This window comes from Anguilla anguilla, chromosome 7, assembly GCF_013347855.1.
Source record: "Anguilla anguilla isolate fAngAng1 chromosome 7, fAngAng1.pri, whole genome shotgun sequence".
NCBI classification, from domain to species: Eukaryota; Metazoa; Chordata; class Actinopteri; order Anguilliformes; family Anguillidae; genus Anguilla; species Anguilla anguilla.
This window is the reverse complement of record NC_049207.1, coordinates 39,267,102-39,293,759: the sequence shown is the minus strand read 5'-3', so window position 1 is coordinate 39,293,759 and position 26,658 is coordinate 39,267,102. Positions and strand designations below refer to the sequence as shown.

Genomic DNA, 26,658 nt, shown 5'->3' with positions numbered 1-26,658 from the left:
TCTATGGCTCTTATGTGACTTGGGTGGTTACCTTGGGTAGCTGCCTCAGAGGTGTCATTTGAAAAGGAAGTTTAATCAAGTTAATTAATCACATTATTGTTCTGATGTACAGGATCTACCAAACCAAGAGCTAACAGTCTGCTTAGGATAAGCATAATAATTCCTGTCTGGAATAAAAATTATAATAAATGAAAATTAACTTACCTCTTGCGCAAATAATTTGTGTACAAATTACATTATTTCTGTGAAAATGTTTAGACTGCTTAACTATTGAAAGCCTCTTATTCCAGTTTTTGAGAAGTTGTGGGCTTAACCCTTCACTGAAAATGGGGAGCTGGGGGAAGAAAAACAGTGTACCAGCACAGTTTTTTTTAAATTTGTTTTATTTCAAATAGCGACTGCATGCGTCCAATACATGCATCCAATTTATTCAGAGAAAACCGTCTCAAATCTGAGTTGATTTAGGTTAACACTAAGCATTTTATTGTATATGCTATTATTCAGATTGGATATTAATGCATCATTTAAACAGTAGATATCTAGGAGGGCAAACAAAGGATTTGCTTTTCTGTTAAAATTTGGGGAATAATTTAATTTCAAAACTGAGCGCACATTAAGTCAGAAACCATTTACAGTCTGACTCAACAACTGTACCCAATCAATAAGGATAAAAACATGAACTACTGTGAAGTCCTCACAGTAAATGTGTTCTGGACTCCCAGACTCACAAGCCAAACCACACACACTTACCCACTCCACTAACTCACACACAAATCACCAGTGTTGGAATAATTTTAATTTCAAATCAGTCCAATTGAATTAAATGGAAATTCATCAAAGAACATAAACATTTTTGCTCATGTTAATTGTGGGTGCCAATAATTCTGGAGGGCACTGTATGCTAGACACGCTCTCTCACACACACAAACAAACAAACACACACACACACACACACACCTTTCTTCCCTCTTGTTTGGTGATCTTCATTGGGACACACAATCACTGTGTCCCCTGATAATCATCAGGCTCACACAGATGCGGAGGAATGTGACCTCAAAATCAATACAGGGACAGAGAAAACCTGGTGCACCTGTGATATGAAACTCCCATTTCTTCCCAAAGGAAACATTGGCTCACAACCGTGTTATTCATCCTCATACTGATACCTCGCTAAAAAGCCCTGTTTGTGCTGTTTGTCACAAGTACTTAAATCAGCAGGGCTGTGATTTACAGGTCTAATTATTTATTACCAATGTGATGAAGAATTTATGTTGCATGCTTTAATTGAAATGTTTTGTAACAGACATACCTATTGGACATCATTTCCCATGTTGTGGGTTTTCATTCCTTCAATAACTGAAGCAGGGCGTTGCTGCAAAAGAGCATCAGTGCTCGATGAACGTACCCTGGGTAAATAAAAGTTAAATAAAAAAAGAACTGCTTATTGAGCCAACAATAAAGCTTAGCTTGCCAAAACACACAGCAGGCCTCGAACAAACCAGTAAATCTGCTTCTGATAATCCAGGAAACAGCCTTTGTGAATACTTCTATGTTCAGTGTAGGGTTTGTCTGTGGGTTCCATCTGGCAATATTTGTTGCTTCATGCCAACTTCTGCTTTTAATGATTTGATTAACCCAGATATTTGCGTGAACTGACCTTTTAGCTGAATTTTACTGATAATCTCATGAATGACATCTGAAGACATTGTGTGTCTACATGAAACATTTACTGTGGTCGAAATGTGCGAGTGAAAAGCATTGTCTCAGCAAGAAGTTTCTTTTTTCTGAAAGAAAGTGGGCGATGATGTGGGGAAGTTGAAAAGGTGATACACAGAGAGGAAGTGTCCTAACAAAAAACTAAAAGATGCCAGCGCTTCAAGCCAGCGATATGAAAGAGGACTAAATAATTGCTAAACAGTCAGAACAATCAAACTATAATAACTTGTTTATCTTTTTTACTTGTTTACTATGTAAACTTGTTCATCTGTATAACCTCAATGGGACTAGGCTGAAAGGAAAGCTGAGAGCACACAGAGCTCAGAACAAAAGCCACTTTATAATGAATGGGGAGACAAAAAAGGTAAATTGTGAGGCGTTGCAGTGATGTCTGCAGTCTCATTCCTGCTGGAGCATGATGTTTAAACAAAAGTGCCCTCTTCTGGTCAGTGTGTGTAAATGACAGCTGGATGTGAAAGCAGCAGTCCTACTGAGCCAGTCATTCCCAACCCCAGCTCTAGGGACACACTGTGCATGCTGGTTTTGGTCTCATGCTCTGTTCTCACTGAATCTGGTGAGGACACATGATGATATGCTGGACCCCCAAGCATTTAATGGGCAATACTATGCAAATAGTGAAGGCAGGATTCGTTGAATAGATGCTTCTATAGGATCAAATCAGCCAATCATTGACAAGCTTGTTAATCAAGGAAAATGAATGAACACAGGTTTAAACCAATTATCACTTTAAAGGACAGTTTTCTGCCCCAGTAATTTTCAGCATACCAACCACCGCTGGGTCTGTGAACTGACATTTCAAGATACATTGATCCATGCTACGTAATATTTCATTTGATAATAAAGAAATATTCTTTTCTAAAAGAAGTGGTCCTCTTTTTCCACGTCAGGCAGCCTACACTTATCCACCATTTTGACTGTTGCAATTTTATTTAAAATATTATAACCAAAACTCCCGGTGGCCAGAGAATGTATTTTGCAAAGAAGAAAAAATTGATATATTGCTTTTTATGTATTTTTGAACTCCCTGCACTCGTCATTTCAGTTTGCAGACACAGAATTCATGCCACGATCTGCCATTTCATTAGTGCCTGGCATTTGAGACATCTTGTCCTTGGGGAGACTGGACCAAAAAAGGTTGATGCAGGTGATGTCCAAATTTGAAAGGCCACCCTCTCCCCTTCAACCAAACACCCCCCCCCCCCCCCAGAACACACACACACACACACACATCGGTGCAGACACTGTGACAATTAAAGGTTTAGCCATCGTTTTTACTGAATATTTTATTATGATAATATTAGATTTTTTTGCAAGTTTCTATTGTCCATTTGGCAAGTTTATTATTTTCAATATCAACTCAAGTGGACTTCCTTGAAAACAGTTCACAGAACGACAAGATATTGTGGCTCCTGATTAAATGCAGACCCACTAGAGCCAGTGCATACAGACTGAGGTGCAGTGTTCTGGTCACTGTGGTAGGTATGCTTGCATCTCGGAGTCAGAGCCCCGCTGCTCACCCAGGGCTGGGTGCAATTTAGAAGAGACCTCTGAGTTCTAATACTAGATCTAAGTCATTTATAAGAAACCTCTGTGTACTAAATGACATGTTTCAGACCTCTGAGTTCCTAGTAGTAGAATTTAAGTCATTTAACCCCTGAGTATGGGGTTGGATGCATAGCCTAGGACTTCAGGCTCTGGCACCAGAGACTAAGTTTAATGACCACTGATACTGGATCTGGTGCGAGTCCCCTGAGAGTGCAGACACAAGCTGTAACAAGTCTTTAGACCATCTGGAATTTGTCCTGGGGGAGCCATGCCTATAAGACCCAGAGATCGCGGCCTGTACCAGTGGTCACTGGACCTCTGAATACCAAGCCCGATGTAATGTTAACAGGACCCATGTTTACACGGCAGATACAAGTCTCCAGCCCGATGAGAGTGCAGCTACAGTCCGCAAAGGGTTTGGAGACCGTCTGGAATCTGCCACATGTGGAACCCAAGTCTAGACCTCTGAGATTGGTGGAAGGTATCATGCCACAGGACTTCTGAGTCTCTGAGATGCGGGAGTCCCTGGACCTATGATATCTGTACCCACAACAAGTTTTAGACCTCTGCATTTCTCACATGTTAAAAACAACTCCCTAACCTCTCACACCAGGGCCCAAGGGAAGGTAGCTGGGGCCAGGGCTGAGGTGCAAGTATACTACTAAGCAAACTGGGTACACAATGTACGCCGGGTAGGCAATGCATCCACTCAGAGGTGCATAACCCTGTCTCACCAGCAATAATAAATAAATGTCCCAACAATATGAACATAATCCCAACCTAAACAGAAGAAACAGAACTAATAGCTTGCATTTTAACTCTGGGAGCCCTATAACAGTAGGCCAGAAGTGCTCTGTAGAGACCCCTACCCATTATCAGTACTTCTGAAATGATGGGGCAAAACTAAAGATGTGTTTTATTTTTCAGAGTGACAGTAGAATAAAACGGTCAAATCACTCACATGGAGTGAAACCATGACCTGTGGACATTTACAGTTTTAAGCATGTGCACATGGTCGAATGCATTTAAACCCGTTTGTGTTCTTTGAATTGCGCGCAACTTAACAACCATATAAAGTAACGTGAAGGGAGGAGGGAAAAATGTACTTACCATTGTTTGTGTGTGTTCTGAAGGTGAATTGTAAATTAATGAGAATGAGAAAATATGGCAAAAACGGAAAAGAACCAATCCTCATTTTACCGCAAATTTAAAATACTTTTTTTTTTTAAACGTCCGCAATTTCTGTTAAATGAAATTGGTAGCGGTACCGTTGTTTGTCGTAAATTTGTGGGGGGAAAAAGATAAATTATCAAAGGTAAAATGTAACACTCATGTTAAACATTGTTTTGCATTATATTAAAAGTTAGCAAACACTAACCAAACATACAGCCGGTTTTTCTGGAAGCCTTCCGAGGAAGTGCGGGCCATACCATGGGGATGTTTGGGACACGTCATGTGTGAAATCACAAGGGGAGAGGATGTATGCATTTGCTTTTGTTTTCTGCAATGGGCAATTCATTATTCATGTTCATTTGTTTATGCATGGTAATTATGTATTGTTTGTTCTTGAAATGTAAATGTAAAATAAGACATAATGATAAAGTGAAGAAACTTCTTTTTTTTGTAATAGGATTTCTGGGGGAGGGGCTTGGGCTATATAAGCTAGAGGAAAAGTCCTCCTGAGCGGGGATTTTCTTTTTCTGTGTGTGCTGAGTGGTCATGCTAGACAGGCAGCTTATTCCAACAAGTAGGGCCTACTAGGCATAGCCTACTGTGTTTTGTTTACTCCTTTTTGTTTTGTTTATGGTATTTGTTGTATAGATATTTTGTTATGTTGTCACCTGTACATATTTTTCACCGGTTCTGGGTTTGAAGCATGTCTCCTGTAAATAAACCTGGGTGAACAGAAATTTTTGTCTCCTGCCACTATTTTGCTGCTCTAACTGCCGCCGGACTCCCTCACACACTCCATCTACTGGACAAAATCTGTTACAAGCCTTAAGTCTTTAGAATGATTGGTAGAAAATTGTTTCAATGTACCATACTGAGTTTCATACAACCAGTATATTGTAACCTGCATGCAGGCTAAACCCTAATAAACTCCACACAACAATGCAATGAAAGCACATACATGTATCGCAGTTATACAAAAACAGTGGCATATTTATTAACAGTAATTTGCCAAGATGTTTTGGTTAGGTGAGCCCAGATTGTTTTTGTCTTCTGTCCAACCATGTCTGCCCCTGGTTGAAGCAAATCACACTGAAATTGAAATTAAATTTGGCTTTTCTTCTCTAGAAAAGTTTGAATCAGTCCTTCAGTGCTCATTTATTGCTCTAAATTACATGAGTACAAACCTTTATTTTGACAGTTTTACTCTCAATAAGTATGGCTTCAGTGGGCTCTTCCCTGGAAAGCAGAATGCCCAGGCCAATCGGAACAGCTGTCTGGCCAATCGATTAGAAATTATCCTATTTCCAAATTCCAGTTGGGAATTGGAGATTACAAGACCCTTAAACCAAAGTTCTACACATAGAACCTTGTAGAGAAGCAATGCATGCTTGGGGTACAACTAATATATGCAATAAGTGTAATGGGGATGAACACAGACTATCGTTCCAACTACCCTGTCATTTCATTTTGCTTTGATCTAAAGTTTTTGGTGTTGTTTCTGAAAAAAAGCAAATACTTATACATGACTGAGGTAACAGCAACACTGTGTAGCAGAACTTACAAACATACAAGAAATCAATTATTGGAACTAGTGCTAAATACTATAAAATTGAATATCCATTGTAATATCATCTCAAAAATACCCCCTACAACTTCCCAAATTAGCAATAATATTAATCACAATGAAGGTGTGTATGTGAAGAAACAATTATGAGCACATGTGCTCATGTTTTGTGTATTGGTTACTAACTATTTCATCTAACTATTTGATCTTAAAACTAAATCTATATTGACAGTCTTAGAATTAACTACATACTGTATTTATTGATTCTGCTTTCACTGTGGAGGAGGAGGCCCTGCCTTTTTATTGTTACCCATATAGCATATTGCAGATTTCATAATGGCATGAGACACAGGAAGTTGGAATATCATTTAATTTAATTGTAATTCATAAGACATACATTTTCTATGAACACTTCATTAAAGTTCAATAAAGGTATCTAAAATTACATAAAACCCTTATGGATAATACAAGTCAAACTACTGAATACTTAAAAATAATAAAAAGTAAAACATAAGATATTTTTGTTATTTCTACTCCCAATCATCTATGAATCTTGTTCATCTATGCAAGCATTTATTCATGCCTAATGTCTTTGATAGGGAGGTTCCTTTGCATATTTGCTGGTTATATATGGTTATGTCATAATGTAGAACAGGTTCTAATTAATATACAATTACGTTCATTAATATAGAAAACTCAACAAATCTATAAGAAAATCACACTTTGATATATATTGAAAAGAAAAATACACTTTGTTAATTAAACATTAAAAAAAAAAATAGAATAACCTATGGTAGGGCTGTCACATTTTGATAAAATGTTTTATATTCCTCAAATAAAGATTTAAAAAATAATGAACATACACATGCACAATGAACATTGAAGATATTCCATGTTTCAAAATATGATTACTTTCTCCTGAATTAATCATTTTTTCTTGATGTCATTATTTTTTAATTTTTTAAAATTGAACTAGTTGATTAATGTTCTGCAGCAAGATGATGATATGATGATGTTTGGAAAGCAAGCAGCAATAACCACTTGGGAAAGAAACTCCCCACTTGTTTTTTGGGGATCAGGTCTGATTTGCCCTTGTTCTCTTAGCCCCACTAGCTCCCCTTCCTCATCTGAGCCACCTTGGTGTGGACCTGTGGGTTTGGGCGAGGGGTGTCAGAGTGTGGGGCTCTGTCCTCTGTAGTGGCGGTGAGGCTTGGTCTGTTTTGCGAGGCTCATTAGTCAGACCGCTGTGTTCTGCTCTCTCACATTTTGCTTGTCCTTTGAGGGAGTGAAAGGCATTTTCAGAGACTATGAGGGCAGCCTCATTTCCCAACATCATTTCTGAGTCATTCTGATATATCAAAATAGTGAAATGTCTGTTTTCTGTGGTTCTGTTGTCTGCTTTCTGTGGTTTCTGCCAGGGTCAGGTTCAAAGTCCTACACTGCAGCCAACAGGACAAAAAGCGACTTGCACTTCCTGCCATCCGGGTGATTGGTTTGCACTCGTCCCAACCACAGAAGCTTCTCCACCCTATTCAATCTCTGCTCTCTTTTTTATTGATGAATGTCCTCAATTTTTGTTTTTAGTCCCTCCTTCAGAAAGTCTCTCCCTGGCTGACCTTTTTTGTCCTGCAAACTGTCGCTTTCCTTGTTTTTTGTATCTGCTGCTATGCTAGGCTAGCTGTTTGATTACTGTTCTTTCTGTGGTATTGGTGATTTTGTAAGAAAGAAGTGTTATATTATGTCCAAAATAAAGTTTTTGTTTTTTTTCTCTCAGATTTATCTAATTGTATGCACAAAAAAACAGTCAAAATGTTCAGGACCTCATTTTAGGAGGACTTTTCATACTCCACTTTCACCTCCAGTAAAACAGTTAGATTAGCAGATTGTTCTGCAGTATGTAAAAACATTAACTTAAGTAACTCCACTGCATAACATGTAGTTCAATTTCAATGGCAGACTAAATGACGTTATGCAAACTGGGTGCATGTGTGCTCATCCTCAATTATTCTAACTCTTCCAAAGCAGATTCTTTTGTGAATGTTTTCCATTCCTTTGGGATTGCACCAGCACCCACAAATGTACATTTATGTTTATTCTCTAATTGTTCCTGAAATTGATAGATGAACCATTTCCAGTAGCGCTGCACACTGCCATCTGGAGTAATGTTCCATTTATTGTAAGGGTCTACAGCTTTTCTGTAGGTCTTGTAGGGGATACTCTCATTCTCATTCCAACGAGGAATGAATTTTTGATCACTGCTGACTGCTGTGGTGCAGAAATTGACTGAAAAATGATCTGTGCCCTTGTAGTGCCAGCCAGCAAGTGCATCACAACGGTGGAATGTTACACTGTGTTCTCCATCATGGTTAGGGATGGTGTTTGTGCAGATGGCTTTGCAGAAAGGACACTGAGCCCAGCAGAGGTATTCAGTTGGTTTCTTTCTCAAAGTTTCCATGTCAATTGCTTTTTCATCCTTCAGAATTTCATTGAGAGACTTGGCCATCACATCTTTGAAAAACTGCCAGTCTTCAATGTCTTCATTTTCAATGGTATGCAAATCCTTTCTGTTTATTACCATGTGCTCCCCCAATGTTTTACAGAAGCAGTCAAGCCACATGGATGCATTTCCTTTCTTATCTTCCACTTCTCTGGTTGCTTCTGTGCTTGCTGATAAAACCAGATTTTTGAGGTTTCCAAGATTTTCCTCATGCATCATACGCAGTTTTCCAGTATCACTGCAAAAGTTATCCGTCTTTTCTTGTATAAATCTTTCAAAATATATCTTTGGGAAGTCAATGTATTCAGCAAATGAGCTGAAGTCCGCCTTAGTTGCCAGATGTTTCATTATGTGATTCTCAAGATTTGACCTATTGCTGTTGAATGCTGGATTGTTGGATTTCATTTCACCTGCAATGTGCTGACTGGTTTTATCATTCACTGCATCCAGAACTCCTGGCTTGATGTGTTTACAGAGAAAATCAACAAATATTGTTATAGAATTTGCTCCTTTGCAATAGTTTCTGAATGCTTGGAGATAGTTGTCTCTTTGGCTTTCCAGATATGTCAGTGGATGGTTTGATGTCTTAAAGGTTTCCTGCATCCTCTGAAACCTTGAAACATATTTCAGGCAAATATGAATGGACAGGTCTGCCTTCAATTCATTTGCGAACTTAAGCTTGCCTGTGGAGCGCTCAAATTCATCAATGGTCATCTTAATAGTTTTTAATATCTCATAGATGAAGCTTTCATTAAAATCTTCCTTGCTCTTTTCTTTTGCATCAACATATTTTGTGACAGCATAATTCACGTCTTGGAGAACTTGCCTCCATGATGTTGTCCACTTAATTTTAGAATGTATTTTCTTTTCAAACTCAAACTTTCCTGTTTCACCTTTTATTTTATGCATGACATTTGGCTGTTTTTCAAAGTATTTTTGGAGGATTACCTCCACTACAGCTTTTACATTCACACACTCATTGGGGGTGTATTCTTTGTCTACATCAGCTGTCCAGTTCACCCAGAATTTGTCAAATTCTTCTGTCACCTGCATGTCATCAAGGCGTTGTGTTTTTAGATTGGATGCTATGGTTTTGCTCTGCTTGGTTAACTGTGCTGTATATTCAGTTTTTTTCTGGTCTAGTGCTGATATGTTTTTCTTGAAGGTTACCAGTTCTTTGCATTTCTTTACTATCCCATCAATGAGCTCAGTTCTTAGGTTGCTGAAACGGTTGTCAATGTTCACCCTCCATGTTATTAGAGTTTCTCTATGTTTGTCTTCTTTGAAATACTTCTCTATGTCCTGTTGCAGTTGATTGTAGACTTGATTGTTAAAATCCTTCATCAGTTCTTGTACATTCACATCCTGAATCAAATTGCTGCCAATTTGGTTGCACAGTTTGCTCTGCATCTCCAGAGAATATTTTCTCAGCTCCCATGTCCACGCTCCATACGTTTCTTCTAGAGAAGTATACACCATCAGTTCAACTGTGTTTCTAAAACTGAAAACAAAGTTCTCTTGTAAAAGTGCTTTCCAAAGGTCACCAACCCGTGATCTGAATTCTGAAAATGAGGAAAATTTATGCTCTGTTTTCCACTCTGCAATTGTTAGCAGCTTGGTCTTCTGCTCTTGCACATTCTGACTGTAGGAAGGGTTTGGTGGGGCCATGGGAGGATCCCCCTCCAGAAGATTCTTGAAGTAGAACACTTGAGATTCAATGTCAAACTGTATGACATCACTGAATTCATTAATGCCATCAATGCTCTCTTCCTTTGCTGCTATGGTAGCCATATTATCAAGTTTATGCAGGAGACGTCTTCTCCCTTCCATGTTCTTTTCTCCAGCTGACGCATCGGCAACATTCTGATGTACAAAAATGCAACTCGGTGCAATTTTGACCAGTTTCATCCGCAGGAAAGCCTGCACACAAATCTGAAGAATGTCCTGCATTTCAGATGGGTTTTCCCCCATAATGTTAATTATAGTTATGTCACCAATTCCAATGATGAAAGTGGCAAGCTCATTGTCATGGTTCACTGATGTCTTTGTACTGAGCTCTGGTGAGCTCCTTTGTGTCCACAATGAGGACAAAGTCATATCCAAGTTGATTTCTGATGCTGGAGTCCACCGGTATGAGCTGCATGAAGGCTCCACGGGTGCACCTTCCTGCGCTCACAGAAAACTGAACACCAAACATGGTGTTCAGCAGTGTGGATTTCCCAGAGCTCTGAAGTCCTAGAATGGACAAAACAAATAACTTTTTGTCTCCAATAATTTTAACAAGTTCAACCATAACAGCTTCAATCCATGTTAAAGGCACATGGGTAGCATCTCCATCCATTAGCTCAAGTGGACACCCATAAACCAGCATATCTGCCCATATTTTAGGCAGAATAGTGGAGAATTGTTTGGTTGGTGTAGATGTCTTTGGTGTTGTTTGACTGGTCTCATACAGTTGACCAATCTCTCTCATAAGATGATGAATACCAATGATTGTAGCAGCCATTTTGTCAGATATGCTCTTGAGTTTTGATTGCATTTGATTGACACATGTTTTTTCCTTGTCTTTTGGTACTTCTCTCATTTTTCTCCAGGTTGACTGATATTCCAGTTCAAGTCCTGCAAGTCCATCAGTGGTAAGATCTTCCAGGAGGATTGCAAGCCACTGCAACATGTACAGTTTTGTGTCTTGGGAACTACTAGGTGTATTTAAGCAGTCTACGAATGATCTTACAAATTCATTAAGAGGTGTGGCCTCAGATAGCTGTCTCTCTCTGATTGCTTCTTCCTCAGCTGAGATTTTGATCAGCTGATGTTCAATGCTTTCCATTTCTTTGCACCGCAAGCGATACCGCTCTTTGTTTTTCCTACACCATTCATGCCACAATTTACCTTGCAGAGGCAAAAGTTTCTCCTTCCGGGTGGATGAGCTTCCATCCTTCAAAAGGCTAATTAAGCTCCGAGCCTGTGCATACCCTTCTTGATGTGTTTTCTGGTCTTCATTCACTTTGAACTGTTTCTGAATTGCAACTTCATAGCACACCTCAATGCTTGTTTTCTGTTTATTTTCACAAATGCACTGTCTGATACTTAAAATCAGTTCTTCTGTAAATTCAGCATGATTCCTGTTCTTTGCGGCTAGCCTAACTTTGGTAGGATTGTTTGACCGCGGAATGAGTTCTTTCCCTGAGAACATGCATATCAAGGGGACTGGAGACTCAGAGAGTTTCTGGGAAATCGCTTTTTCGGCTTCATCCAAAGGATGCTCTGAAAGTAGAACCACATTGACAGTACTTACTGCCTGAAGAAACTCAAGCTGTTTTTGATGCTTTGCTGCATCACCATGAAGGTTCAGAAAGGCCACACAGTCATCGAATATGTCATCTTCCTTCCCTCCTGGACAGTACCATGCAATCTCCACAACTCCATTCATGAGCAAGCTGTCTTTGGTGCTCCCCTTGCAATGGCGGTGAAAAAATACACTGTGCTTCTGTTTGCTAATGACACCATTCAATATCTGGGACTTGGAGTTGTAATTGGACTCACCTAGTCTAATAAAGGAAACAGCTGGGACTGGTGTGCAAGACATTTTTCTGCTCTTGTACTTTCAAGGACTGTCAGCTGTAGAATTTGTGTTACTTTGCCATGATTTACTGATGTATTGCAGGACCCAGAAGGGGAATTCAACCTCCTCCGTACAGGGGTCAGGTACTAGGAAGGGAATTGAAAATTGGCAAGTAGAGAGCTTTTTGACAATGTACTGTCGCAAGACGTCATTGGCACAATGGAAAACTGCCATGTGAACATCCATTGGATGAATCTGTGTCTCTGTGCAGCTCACATCCAGGAAACTGTTGTCACTAAAATCAAAAAAATCATAATTGTCAACAGTGGCTCCAGCATCCTCTAAATCCATGCTACTTGTGTCATGCTTTATAAACATGTACCTGGCTCTGTAGTCCAACATCATGAGCTTGTAGAGATAGTGGGAGCTTAGCTCCTTCTCTGAACTGGGTTGATTTACACTTAGCGATAAAGTGTCAATGAGAAGAACATTTGCTTGTGACATCTTTTTGGGGTAAGAGTCAGTCAGACCAAGCTTTTGAAGCAAATTCATGAGGCTGTCTCTTTTTTTAGCTCTCCACCAGAAAATCCCTCCAAAGTGTATAGGGCCCTGGTTCACATGTGAACCAAATCTGTCATAGAATTTGGCAATTCTAGAAGTTACTGTTTCACTGTTTTTACAATGCATAATGTCTGCTTCAATGTATTTAAGTGCATGTAGTGCTCTAGAGGAAAGTTTGACTTGATTTTTCTCAATAATGCTGGCAGCTAGTGGGATGTAGCTGTACTTTGTGTTGCAGATGTATGTCTCTTCATTTGAATGAGCACCTTTTTCCTCTATCTCGCTTAATTTGATTTCCTCTTCTGTGCTTCCAAAGCCAATGCCCTGGGATCCTGCCTTTACCAAGTCGCTGAAGCTTAAGCCCAGTTTCTCCATGACTTCCTGATAAACAGTTTGGGACTTTTGGGATGAAAACTCTTTCTGCCCATAAATGGCACTTTGTTGCGGACCAGTAATTGAAAAGGAATCTGGAACCTCAATGAGCTGTTCTCTTTTTGCCAGCAAGTCCTGTGGATTGCTGGTTTTGTAAACCCCTTCTAAAGCTAGACCTCCAGATGCATTCCTTAAAATATCTTCATCTGAAATCATTTTGACTGAGAGCGAGAGATTCTGTAGTGTGTCTAACTGTCCACTGATGTCCTCTATGAGACCCTTTAGAGAATGACTAGCAGGAAACCAGCATTCCCGTGGTACATTCAAAGCGATGCGGATCTTGTCCTCTATAATTTTGACAGGATTGTCATTTCGATCCTTGCCATCCTTATACAAATTTTGAAGTTCAGTAAGCTCCTGTCTCAAAAAGCTTTTGTAGATCCATTCTCTCATGTATCTGCGGCTTCTTCTATTCTATAGACACTTCTCTGAATTCTTTTCTTCTGCTGGTGACAGAGAATTATCCCATGTATTTTCCATTCTCCAAGTATTTTGCTCCATGACTGGGGAACATGTCGGCTTCCTATTCTGTGCTGCGAAGTATTCCAGTTGTTTCGGATGTCAATCAAATACTCAAGTCTGTCCAAAGTTCATTCAACAATTTTTCATCCACAATAATTTTCTTTCCCACAAAACATGCCTAGAGAAACAAAATAAATCCAATGTTATTAAAATGTAACATGTTTTACCTACAATTTAAAGGCACTGATTAAACAGTACACAATTATTAATATTAAAATTATTCCTTTCAAAGGATGGGGTTCATTGAGTACCCATGTCTTTAATGAATTCCTTTTAGTCATGTGCCTTAGAACCAAGTATGCAAAGGGATATTTCGCCCAATTAAAAATAATGTTTAAAAAATTTCTTTGCCTACAGCCTGTGTGTATTGCCAGAGAAAAAACATGGAAATGTTAGCCAAATGTGACGGACTGAAACCCATTCCTCACAAGCACTTTCTAAATCACATGTATAATGAAATTTATTGCAACCTAAAGATAACTTTAATAATACCATTTAACACTAAAACCGCCACGGGGTAAAATTTACCCGTTTCTGTTTTTCAAGTATATGTAACTCTGTTTCAATAAAAAAATCCTGTCTCCCAGTTTTCCTAAAATTGAGTTAAGCACCTCCTAATGTAAGAAAGTTATAGACAAAAACAGAAAAAAGTTTGAGGCATTTATACCTATAAGCGCCAGCAGGTAAAATTTACCCACCGTAGAAAGTATTTATTTTTGGCGTAGCCAATTAACATATAACGGCATTTCTTTTCACACGGTTTGTGTTTGTGAATTTCAGTTGCCACGCAACATGTGTTATTTATATTTTATTGTTCCTTTTTTTTTGTATATCCCATTCCATTGTTCCCGTGTCTTTGAATGGTATAACAAAGTCGTGTAGCCTATTTAGGAACTGCGCGTTTTTTGTGCCATTCATTATAAAATAAAAAAAAAGATAGACAAAATGGATCGACAAAAAAGATTCATGGATGTCAATGAGGCATTAGCATTGCTGAATTCTTTGAGTGATGGGGAGGTCTCGCGGGTTGAGCGATGTGTCGTGGGTCGGCGAGGAAGATGCATCGGATGGATCATCTGACAACGAGCCAAAGCCTCAGAGGAGCAAAGTATCGTTGAGACGGTCGGATCAAGTTATGCCTGCAGTGTCAACTAAGGGCATATGTACAGTACTTTCGCAAGGTAGGCATAAACCTAACACATTCACTCTCATTGTACCTAACTAGCTAGTTATCGATAAGGCAAATCTCAATAACTCAATTTCATTGATGTCTGTGTTACCGGCAGCAGACCGAGGGTAAATCAAGACCGGCGCAAGGGTTACACATGCTAGGAAGCAATGTGTAGCCTATATATACACAGTTTATAAAACTACTGTGTAAAACTGAAGTTCATGGAAAGAACTATTCAGCATGACAACGCCCATCGGAACAATTAGCTACAAAACGAAGCTTGCTACACACATCTCAAAATCATGTTAAAACATTACAAAACAATAAATACTGCATTCACATTAGATCCTGAACCAAGCTAAAGGTAGAAAAATGAGTTTTGCAGTACCTGTGGATCGATAGAGAGAGGACCAAAGTTAGCGTCTTGCTCAAGCCAGAGCTTGTTTATTTCTGAGCTGCGCATGGGCTGAGCTTGTAGCTACGGTCTCCCTAGTGGATCCACAGCAGCGCCAGAGTACCATCTACTGATGTGAAAGTGTATTACCTTGATGTAAAGACTATAAAGAATAGTTCCATTATTAACAAAAAATAGGGGGGGGGGTGTGTCTGTTTCAATAAAAACTAAACATATAGCATTTCCAACCTACTACATCTGCACTAGCTAGCTACCTCTATTTTTCATTTTGTACAATTTTTCTTCCTATTTTCAAGCTGAAATATTTCCCCTTTTGTTGCTATCAGTTGTTCCTGAATTCCAAAGAGCGCTTGTATTTTTCCATTTCACAAGGTTACACAGTGCCTATCTAACCACAATGTAACGTTTCGAGCAAGGAGCTTTGCATTACAATGTAATGTTTCAAGCAAGGAGCCACATTAGCCTACATTGTGGCATTAATAAATTTAGACTGTGGGAACATATATCAGTGTTGCGAACTTTTTCCTTCCAATGACAAAGTGTTACGCCCTTGTCTAGGTTAGGGCTTAGACTACATGTCTACTTACAACAGTCTAATTAGGTTTCTCATCAACAGTGCAACCATTCTCCACTGTGCCAGCTTCACCATCATCGCAGCCCCAGCATTCCACAGCGAGAGAATTGCCAGGTATGGATATTGTGCAATACACGCTCATTTCATCACATGAGAAGTGTAGTGTAGGCTACAGCAAACTGTAAGTAGTAGGCTAGGCTATGCTTTGCACAATCCTAATTATGATTATAAATATTCTGCAGTCCAGAGGCAAGAGACTGGGAAAGATGGGACAGCGTGGATGATTATCGACTCTGGCGCAGGGAGACAGCAGTCCCAAAATGTGCTGATGAAGTCCACTGGCCCTACAGCACACGCAAGGCAAAACATTGAAGACAAACTGAGTGCGTTCTGTGTCTGTGTGATGGGGTTATGCTGCAGCACATCCGAGAATGCACAGTGGCCGAAGCACGCACGGAAAATGAAGATAAAGCCTCCCGGGATGTTTCAGTGGCTAAATTGAAGGCCTTTATCGCACTTCTCTATGTAAGGGGAGCATACTGTGGCAAGAACATTGACATATGAGAGTTTCTGGTCCGAGCAATGGGGGAACGCATTCTTCATCTCGACCACATCAATGAACCGATTTCGAGAGATAATGCGCTTCGTACACTTTGACCGGAAAGAGAGCAGGCGGTACCGTCTGACTACAGACAAGTTTGCATTGATGACCGAGGTGTGGGAGAGATTTGTGCGCAACAGCATCGCATGCTACAAACCGGGCCCAGACATCACGGTGGATGAACAGCTGTTCCCGACGAAAGCATGGTGCCGCTTCACACAATACATGCCAAACAAGCCCGATAAACTTGGTGTCAAGTTTGGCTGTCAGCAGATGTTGAGACCAAATACATGGTGAATGAGTTCCCATATCTGGGGAAGGATGACAGCAGACCTTCCACGCAACGCCTGGGAGAGAACGTGGTGCTGAAGCTAGTGGAGCCCTATATGGGAAAGGGGAGAAACATCACCATAGACAATTTCTTTACCTCTCCCTCACTCGCTAACAAACTCCTTTCCAAGAGCACCAGCCTGGTGGGCACCATCAACTGTAACAAGCGGGAGCTGCCGCTGTCTGTGCAGGGGAGAGCGGAGCTGTTCAGCATCAAGGTGCTAAAGAGCGAGAGGGCCACACTGACTGTGTACCAGTGCAAGCCAAGGAGAAATGTGAGCATCCTCAGCACTCAGCATCAACATGTGGCCATCGCAACCAACGCCAAGAAGAAGCCTGAAACGGTCACCTACTACAACAGCACAAAAGTCGGGGTGGAGGTACTTGATAAAATGGCACGGCAGTACTCCGTGAAAGGCGGCACGTGCAGATGGCCCGTTGCTGTATTTTATAACATCCTCGAGCTGGCTGCCATCAATGCCTGTGTCCTGTACAGGAGCTGCACCAAAGACAACATCCACAGAAGGGACTTTATACTTCAGCTGGCTCAGGAGCTGGTGCCGAGTTCATGGCATCAAAACAGGCACCACACATGGACGTGCCCATTCCCATTCCCATTGTCGGAACAGCGGAAGAGAATGACGTGCGTAGTGAAAGCACAGTGCAAACAGAACAAAACTTTCACCAAGTGTCTGAAATTCCAGAAAGCAGTATGTGGAAAGTGTGCCCTCATGGTTTTGAGTGTTTGCGACTGTGGGGCCAAGTGACTTGAAAGAATTGAGGAAATATTGGGTAGCATTGCTTTGAAATACATCTTATGTCATTTTGGTGAGGCAAGATAGCCTATATTGTTTGTAGTACCGTTTTGAGTAACTTGGCATTTTTGTACGTTGAAAACATGTTTTTTATGAGATATCATTTCTTTTTGCAAAGCGTTTTATTATGAGAGTGAGAAATGCGAAGTGACCCTGTAAGAAATGGTTGTGGATTATGGTTATCCTTGTGTGAATTTGTAGTCTGATGAGCGTGTACTGTTTAGCAGTTTCGGTTTGCTATATGTAAAACAGTGGCTGTGACAAAGGGTGCGGTGGCGTATAAGTGTAAAACGAAAGAACACATATGAAAGGCATCAGAAACACATATGAAATGTGACCAGTGTATGTACTCACGGATTTGACTGACAAAAGAATCAGCAAGCCCGTAGAATTATAACTCCCTAGGTCGCAACTTGTGTAGCCTTCTGTCCTGCTCCGTTGTATTTCGTGGAGATGCACTTTTAGTGTTTGTAAGGTTTATTAGGCATTTTGATAGGCTTATCTGCAGGTAGGAATCCTCTTTGCTGTTTTGTTAAGCTAGAACCGGAAAAGTTGATAGTGGAGAATAGGAGCAGACGCATATGTCCCAGCAGGCTTTGCATATGAGAAAATAACAACAGTGTGAGAGAAATTAGGATGAAATTATGAAATTGCGTAGTTGAAAGAATATGTTTTTAGCAGAATGGGCATGTAGGTGAAGGTTGACATGATCACGGAGTATAGTGCGAAGTAAATGGAGTGACCATGAGCGAGCTTATATTCCTTATCGAACGGTATATATAACAGTCGCCATATAGCATTAGCCGTTAAAGTGGAGGGTTAAAGTGGAGGGCCAGTAAGCACAGAAGAGCTCCCGTTGAATCCATATGGCTTTGCAATATTGCAGCCAGTTAATAACTGAACGTGTAGACGGTATGTCATAATTCAGTGTATACGTTCGGTGAACGGCGGGTAGATATGGTGCAAAAGCAATAATTGAGAAGTAGTAGACAATTATTAGTGAGGGTAAAAGCAGGTTAAAGAAACACATTCCTAGCTGGGCTTGAACCTCGGACCATGTGTTCCCAAGACTGTAACCTTACCCACTAGGCCACAGGTGGACAAGCTGTTTGTACTGAAAATGTTTCAGAGTAAAAAGGTAGGGGTATTTTGCGTGCGTATGCAAGTTTTTCATTGGGTCATGTAGGTGAAGATTTGGCAGGTGTCGGTGAAATGTCCAATGGGGAGACATTAGTGGACATTAGGAGTTATTATTGGGATAGGCGGCAGGAAAAATGAGAATGAGAAGAAGAATGAGAAGAAGAAGAAGAAGGAGAAAACATAAAATCCCCTTAGTTTGGGGCTTTATTGTGTGGACATGTGAAGTTGTTTATGAAATCTGTTTGTTGAAAAGGGGTCAGAAGAGCATGAGCTAACTTTAGCTTCACTATTTCCTCAGTTTGTACATTTGTTGTTTGTGTTTATGCTTTATTTTGTACTCCTTTTGTTTCTGTATTACTGTCCTATGTATCTTTTCTGCCTTCTGTATTTATGTGCATACTGTTTTTTACCCTTTTAACTTTAAGTGACCTTGGGCTTGTAACAACGCATGTGATATGTAATAACTCGACAAAATGTAATAAATTTTCACTTCATTATGTAATAACACCCGCATTTTGTAGTAATCGTCCGTATTTTGTAATACACAGCTTGAACGCAATATGTAATAAATTTCCCCCAAGATCAGCTTTTTATCATATTTATCTTACAAATACAGCCAAACTCAGAGACTTCATGTCAAAAGCCGACCTGGAAAAACTCATTGACGCTTTTATTTCTACCAGGGTTGACTACCTCAATGGTCTTTTGACAGGGCTATAACACTCAGTGTCATGCAGTTTTTGTGTCTCTATGAACCCTCAAGTACAGTTTCTATTAAGCTAAGGAATACAGTGATAGTTTTTAACAATGAAAGATAATCTACTGAACTAATAGTATCTTTTTAAAATGAATTTTGAGTCAGTATGATTCATGTCTTGATAAGTGCCTCTCTCTCCAATCTTCACCAAAACACATCCCACTGGCAAACAGATTTAACATCTTGGACTTGCAGGATTTCCCCTCTTTGGCTAGCCAGACCCAATGTTCCTTTCCTTCCGCTCCTGGGGCTAATCCGTCTGTAGCCAGGCTATCACCATTGTCCACAGTTCATCGCTCAGATCTGTCAAAAGGCACCCGGCCCCTAGCCCGGCGTTGCCCACCGCCCTTGGTCCATCGCTGCGAGCCGCTAGCCCGACCTCTTGATCACAAGGCTAGGGCTATGGATAGCTCCCGGGATAGCTCCCGGGGTCCATCCCCTTCGCAATCCTCGCCTCCTCCAACACTCATTATCGGTGACTCTATTACCAGGGACATTAAGTCGAAGTCGGCAATGACTCTCTGTTATCCAGGCGCTAAAGTCGCTGATTTGTTGTTTGAACTCCCCGGCTTGCTGACACAGAGTTCCATGATTTAAAAAAGTTGTCGTACACGTTGGCACAAATGATAACCCCCGGCAACAATCCGAGCTACTTCAACAGTATTTTATGGATATTTTTAATTTTATAAAGAGCAGTGGGAAAGATATTTTTAAATCCGGTCCCATCCCTACAGTGGGTCGCGGGATTGGGCGTTTTAGTAGACTTCTTAGCCTCAACTCTTGGCTTCAGATGCAATGTGAGGCACAAAACTTTGGTTTTATTGATCATTTTAACCTTTTCTGGGAGCGTATTGCATTTTTTAAATGAAATGGTCTGCACCTGAACCGAATGGGTTTCACGTAAGCTCTCCGCTAACATTTTCCACGGCATCCTCACTAGCTCACGTGCATGACTGTTTACCACAACTCCACATTGGAACTCCCGGTTCCGGTGCGCCATGGAAAGGCTGCACTGACAATGGCTCCGTCGCAACATTAATCTCGGGGATCACATCGATCACATGACCTCCTGTGTATGCTATGTACGTTCAATGTACAATCTTATGCACATATTCATCAGCACTCCTGCACTTTATATGGTTAATATTTAAATATTTAATACTCCTATTATCACTGTCCATATCCCCCATCTGTACAGGCTGGTACTTATTTGCTGCTAATATTTAATACTATGTTTAATAGTATGTGTATTTTAGATATTTCTTGGATATATTTGAGATTTTCGATATTTTTGCTCTTGCCCCTACCTAGTTTCTGCCTGCCATGTCATAAGAATTTCTTTGCTCAGAATGACCTGTGTTATACTGTGCACTTGACAAATAAAAACACTTTGACTTTGACATTCCACTCCACTTCCCGTTCCGGTTCAAGCCACTCTCTTGTGCTGCCACCCCCGATGCTGCCTCTCAACATGAGAGCTCTCCTCGCTTGTCATCTACAGTTTTTAATGCACTTACACATTTAAACACAACATATAGTACGGATACTGCAGATGGTGATAGTATTACTGTCATCACACCACGTATTGCACGTCTGCCTCGTCAGAAATACAGACTGAATGGTGTCACTACAAATAGTCTTGTACAAATCAATATTCAACTGAGACTTTGTCTACCCCTACCATTATTAGTACAGTGGACTTAAAATCACCACAAGACTTTCAATTACATCATGGTTTAAGACTATTGCACTTAAATATTAGGAGTCTGTTACCTAAATTGGATTTTGTTAATGTGTTGATTAATGAAGCCTCCCTCCATCTTTCTAACTCAGATGTAGCTATTGATGGATACAAGCTATTTAGAATGGATAGGAACTCTAAAGGGGGAGGGGTATTGATTTATATTAAAGAATACTTGTCTGTACGTGAACTTGCAGTTTCCTCAGTAACTAAGAAATTTGAATATATTGTGTTGGACATCTGCCTGGGGGGGTGATGTGCACTTAACTGTTATTGCTATTTACCGTCCCCCTTTCGCAACAATTATGGCCTTGGAGGAAATAGGCTAACTGCTATCAAATTATGCCTCTTCAGAGTTAATTGTTTTAGGTGACCTAAACTTGGATTGGTTATCTGGGAACTCCTCTCGGCAGATGTGTTGGACATCTGCCTGGGGGGTGATGTGCACTTAACCCTCTGGGGTCTAAGGGTAAAATGGGGCACACTGGTGATTGTGCGATGCTCTGACATTTGTGTAAATTTCATCAACTTTATATACAGTGATTCCAAAGTGTTTCATATCTTTGTTTTCAGCACAAACTCAGCTACAATAATATGGCAGCAGTAAGTAGGTCATAATCATGTGTGGATTGTAAACTGCTCTAAACACACAAACTGTAAACAGTAGTTTTGAACATGCACAGGAATGTTGTAATAAAACACACTAAACAATTGTGAATAAGACTTTTGGTCACTGGAATGTGTTCATCAAGGTCTTGGGTATCAAAAGATGACAAAATATTTTAGCAAATCCAATGAGAAATATAAAATACATTGCTAAAGGTTAGTGTTGTGACTACTATTTTTCAACACCAGGTGAGAAAGGGAGGGCAAATGGCCTTTCTTTAATGAATATGCATTGGGTAGGACGACCTGCCAGCTAATTAGACTATTCACACCTGGCCGCATGCCTTCCCACCACTAAGACAAAGACTCAGTGAGCCATTTAGAAGACAGAAACAAAGACATCTTTTGATTTTCAGAACATTTATTGAAGCAAACTATACACATGGAAGATGAGATGAGACTGGTGTACTCTTGCAACTCTAGCTAGTGGTGAACTAGGCCGTGTTTCCTGATCAGCATCTCTGTAAATATGATAAAAACAAAATTGTTAGGAAATGTGACATCAAATCAAACTTTATTTATATAGCACGTTTCCTTCAACAGGTGAAAATTAAAACAAAACTTAGGAAATGTGACATGGTTACATCATATACAAACAAAGAACCAAACAAACACAACCAGACGCAGAGAGGTAGCCTATATTTTTGAGAAGCAATGGTTAGAATCGTTCGTAGTGTGGGAATTTACAAGCGCGCATATTAGTGAATATTCCTACAAACACACAGAGAATGTAATACAGCACACATTTACAAATAATGCAAGCTATCAACGAAACAACATTAGCTAAACTAAATAAACATTGCTATTCCAGCTCAACTACACGCAACTCATCAATAACAATGCCTCAATCTGAAGTAGGCTAGGTCTGTTTAGCTAAGTGGTTATTATATTGCTATTTCCCGAATTTACTTACAGTATGCTGATATCGATTGTGGGAGGACATCGGTTTTAGAATCTTAGCCACGCCACGGGCTATTTATTACCAATATGATCAAAAAACATAGTCTACCTGATACTTCTAACACAACCAGACGCAGAGATCCTAGCCTATAATTCTGAGATGCAATAGTTTGAATCGTTCGTAGTGTGGGAATTTACAAACGCGCATATTGCTGGATATTCCTACAAACATACAGATACGTTGCAATACCGTACACATTTACCAATATGATCATAAGAAATATACTTACGCATGAAGTTGATCCTCAGCTGGATCAGTTCGCTGTTTGAAATGACACTGCTCTTCATCAGTGTCAGCTTCCGGACGGACCATTTTCCAAAATTAAACGAAATGTTTACCTCAAAAGAAGTGAATTAGGCGGCAGTTTGACATTCTATCCCGCTTTCGCAGACTTGGCATTTCTCACATGGATCTCGCATCGCCCCTCCTTTAGTCTCCTTCTATGGAGAGTAATTATAATGTAGTTAACATGTGAATGCGATTTGGGCGGACTTCCTGCTGAGCGAAATTCACATAGTAATGAGTAAAGTTTAACGAAGCATACATGATCTAATTAATCAAATTTAGAACATTTAAAACAATTCATATTATCTGCCAATGGGCGCATTGGAAAGTCGCGATTCTAAGGTTTCTGTCAATGTTTTTGTTGCGTCTGTATGATAACAGCACGTGAAGTTAATCATCCAAATAGAAACGAAAGTTAATTTCATCTTGTCGAGCTCCGCCCGCGAAGCACTCGACCCCAGAGGGTTAACTGTTATTGGTATTTACCGTCCCCCTTCCGCAACAATTATGGCCTTGGAGGAAATAGGCTAACTGCTATCAACTTATGCCTCCTCAGAGTTAATTGTTTTAGGTGACCTAAACTTGGATTGGTTATGTGGGAACTCCTCTTGGCTTAAAGAACTGTGCCTAGAGTTAAATTTATCTCAGCTGATTTCTTATCCCTCGAGACCAAATACAAAAAATCAGTCTAAATCCACCTTAATTGACCTTATATTAACCAACAGACCACTTAAATACCCATCCAGTGGAGTTTTCGCACAAGATATTAGTGATCAGTGCCCAACTGTATGGGTAGAAACTGTCAAAGGCCAGAAATATAAAGAGTGTGTTAACAGGAAACAAAATTTTAAAGATTTTGTGGAACAGGGTTTTTACATGATTTGCATCATGCAGATCTAGAGGATCTAGGAATCTGCACAATTCCTGATTCTGATTTAGCTTTTGATCAGTTTTCTCACGTTTTTATATTTTTTACTGAATAACATGCCCCTTGTAAGTATTTTGAATAAAACATTGTTCCAACCCTTACCAAAGCTCTTCATGTTAGAGAAAAAGCCTGGTCAAAAGCCAGATATACTGATAGTCCGACAGATTGGTTGCACTTCAGGCAATTGCAGAATAGGTGTATTAGCATGATCAGAAAAGCTAAATCTGATCACTACTTGTCCTCTCTGGCAAGCTCCCATGGAGATGCAGCCAGCTTTTGGAAAATCATGAAATCACTAAAAACCAAAACAACCTCCTCTCTCCCTTCTCAGATTGACAGAGAAAATGATTTAATTTTAAACAAAACAAATATGTGTGATGCTTTTAGCCATCACTTCACATCCTCTGGCCATTTATTTGATAGGCTGTCTGCTGATACGGCTCCAATAATCCACACTCCTAGCCTGGTAACTGAGAACTCATACAACTCTTATCACTCTGGTAACAGATTAATGTCATACATATAACGTGATTACACGACACAGTACAGTAATGGATGGAAATTAAACTCTGTAAACATTTGATCATATATTTTAAAACATAACGGCAGACAGTCAGCTAGCCTCAAGTTCGTTCTGCAATCGTTCGTTCAGGTTGATGGGCTTTTCCGCACCGGACTGTCAATCACATTGTAAAAATCACAAGACTGCTTAACTCTATGGTTTTGGCTCCAAATCGAGAACATGGCCGCGCCCGCCATTGAGCTTCAAAACGTGTTTTACAGACCCACGGAGAGGCAATGGGTGACGTCACAGTAGCTTTGTCCATATTTTTTACAGTCTCTGAATTAGGGACAAGGGTTTAGAAACAGCTCTTGTTAATAGCTAGACCCGGTGAAATTGGCACGATCAGGTGATATGAAAGTTGGGAATCAGTAAAATTAATTTTTCACAACTCCGCACATTTCATGTTACTATACATTTCCTGTGTTAAGTCAATTAGGGTATGTACTTTCTTTCCATAAGAGATAATTTCAAAATATTTGCTTAGAGACAGATTTGTCAGATTTTTTAAATATTTTATGTACTATATCCGATTTTCAGCGGGTAAAAAGTTTACATACACTTTGTTAGTATTTGGTGGCATTGCCTTTTAATTACTTGACTTGAATCAAACATTTGGGGTAGCCTTCCACAAGCTTCTCACAATACTTTGCTGGAATGTTTGCCCAATCCTCCTGACAGAGCTGCTGTAACTCAGCCGGGTTTGTGGGCCTCCTTGCTTGGACACACTTTTTCAGTTCAGTCCACAAATTGTCTATGGGATTCAGGTCAGGGCTTGGTGATGGCCACTCCAATACTTTCACTTTGTTGTCTTTAAGCCATTTTGTTACAACTTTGGAGGTATGCTTAGAATCATTGTCCTGCTTGAAGACCCACTTGTGACAAAGTTTTAACTTTCTTAGTGATGTCTTGAGGTGGTGCTTCAGTATATCTAGATAATCCTCCTTCCTCATGATGCCATCTATTTTCTGAAGTGCACCAGTCCCTTTTCCAGCAAAACACCCCAACAACATGATGCTGCCACCTGCATGCTTCACAGTTGGGATGGTGTTCTACGGATTAAAATCCTCACCCTCCATATGTAGCACTGGTCACTATGGCCAAACAGTTCAATTTTTGTTTAATCTGACCAGAGAACACTCTTCCAAAAGGCTTCGTCCTCGTGATCACCTGCAAACTTCATTCTGGATTTTTTATGTCGGTCTTGGAGTAGAGGCTTCTTCCTTGCACGATAGCCTTTCAGGCCATGGTGGATGTAAGATTCTCTTAATGGTGGATGTAGATGCCTCCTTCACCAGTTCCTTTGTTGATGTCTTGGGGTTCAGTTGAACCTTTCGGACCAAAGTTCGTTTAGCCCTGGGAGTTAATTTGTGCCTCCTTAACCTTTATTTACCCAAGGTAGGTTTGCTGAGCACAGATGCTCTTTTGCAGCAACACCCTGCTTCACACTCATACACATTCACACCTGGGAGCTGGCCAGTACAACCACAATCCTCTATTGTTGGCCACTGAGCTGCTCCACTGGAGGAAGAACTTTTTTTAGCCAATTAAATCAGGGGATAAATAGGTGGCAAGTTTTTGTGAGAGTCACATCTGGGATTTTAGCCAGGGCACCGGGGAACCCGCTACTCTTTGCGCATCGTGTCATGGGATCTTTAATGAGTGAGTCAGGACCTCGGTTTAACGTTTCACCCAAAAGACAGCATCTCCTACAGCAGTGTCCCCGTCACTGCGGCATTGGGGTTTATTTGACCAGAGGGAAGATTGCCCCCTCCTGGCCCACCAACACCACTTCCAGCAGCAACTCAGTATTCCCTGGTGGTCTCCCATCCAAGTACTAACCAAGCTCACACTTACTTAGCTTCAGCCAGTCTGCAGGAGCAGAGTGCATGGTGGTATGGCTGCTGTGTAAATGTGGCAGTGCAGGGTAGCTACAGCAGCCTAGTTTAAAAGTAGTTACCAGTACAGGCACAGAGATGAATGCGAACCGTTTCGACTTAAATAAAATCAATATACTTGCCATGATGTCATTATATTTTGTGCCAGTTTCTATATGACCGATAATGTTACCTAATGTCAAACTCTCAGTGCTTTTTAGTAACTATGCCATACCTAT

The 26,658-nt window shown here is 40.3% G+C and overlaps 1 protein-coding gene and 1 pseudogene across 1 annotated transcript; one reads left to right on the top strand and one right to left on the bottom strand.

Annotated features, from left to right (window-relative positions):
- Positions 1 to 7,142: 7,142 nt before the first annotated feature.
- LOC118232552 lies at positions 7,143 to 11,375 on the bottom strand (annotated as a pseudogene).
- A 5,272-nt stretch (positions 11,376 to 16,647) lies between these two features.
- LOC118232551 (piggyBac transposable element-derived protein 4-like) lies at positions 16,648 to 17,454 on the top strand. The gene has a single exon (XM_035427617.1). The coding sequence runs from the start codon at positions 16,648 to 16,650 to the stop codon at positions 17,452 to 17,454; it is 807 nt and encodes a 268-aa protein (XP_035283508.1).
- Positions 17,455 to 26,658: the final 9,204 nt, after the last annotated feature.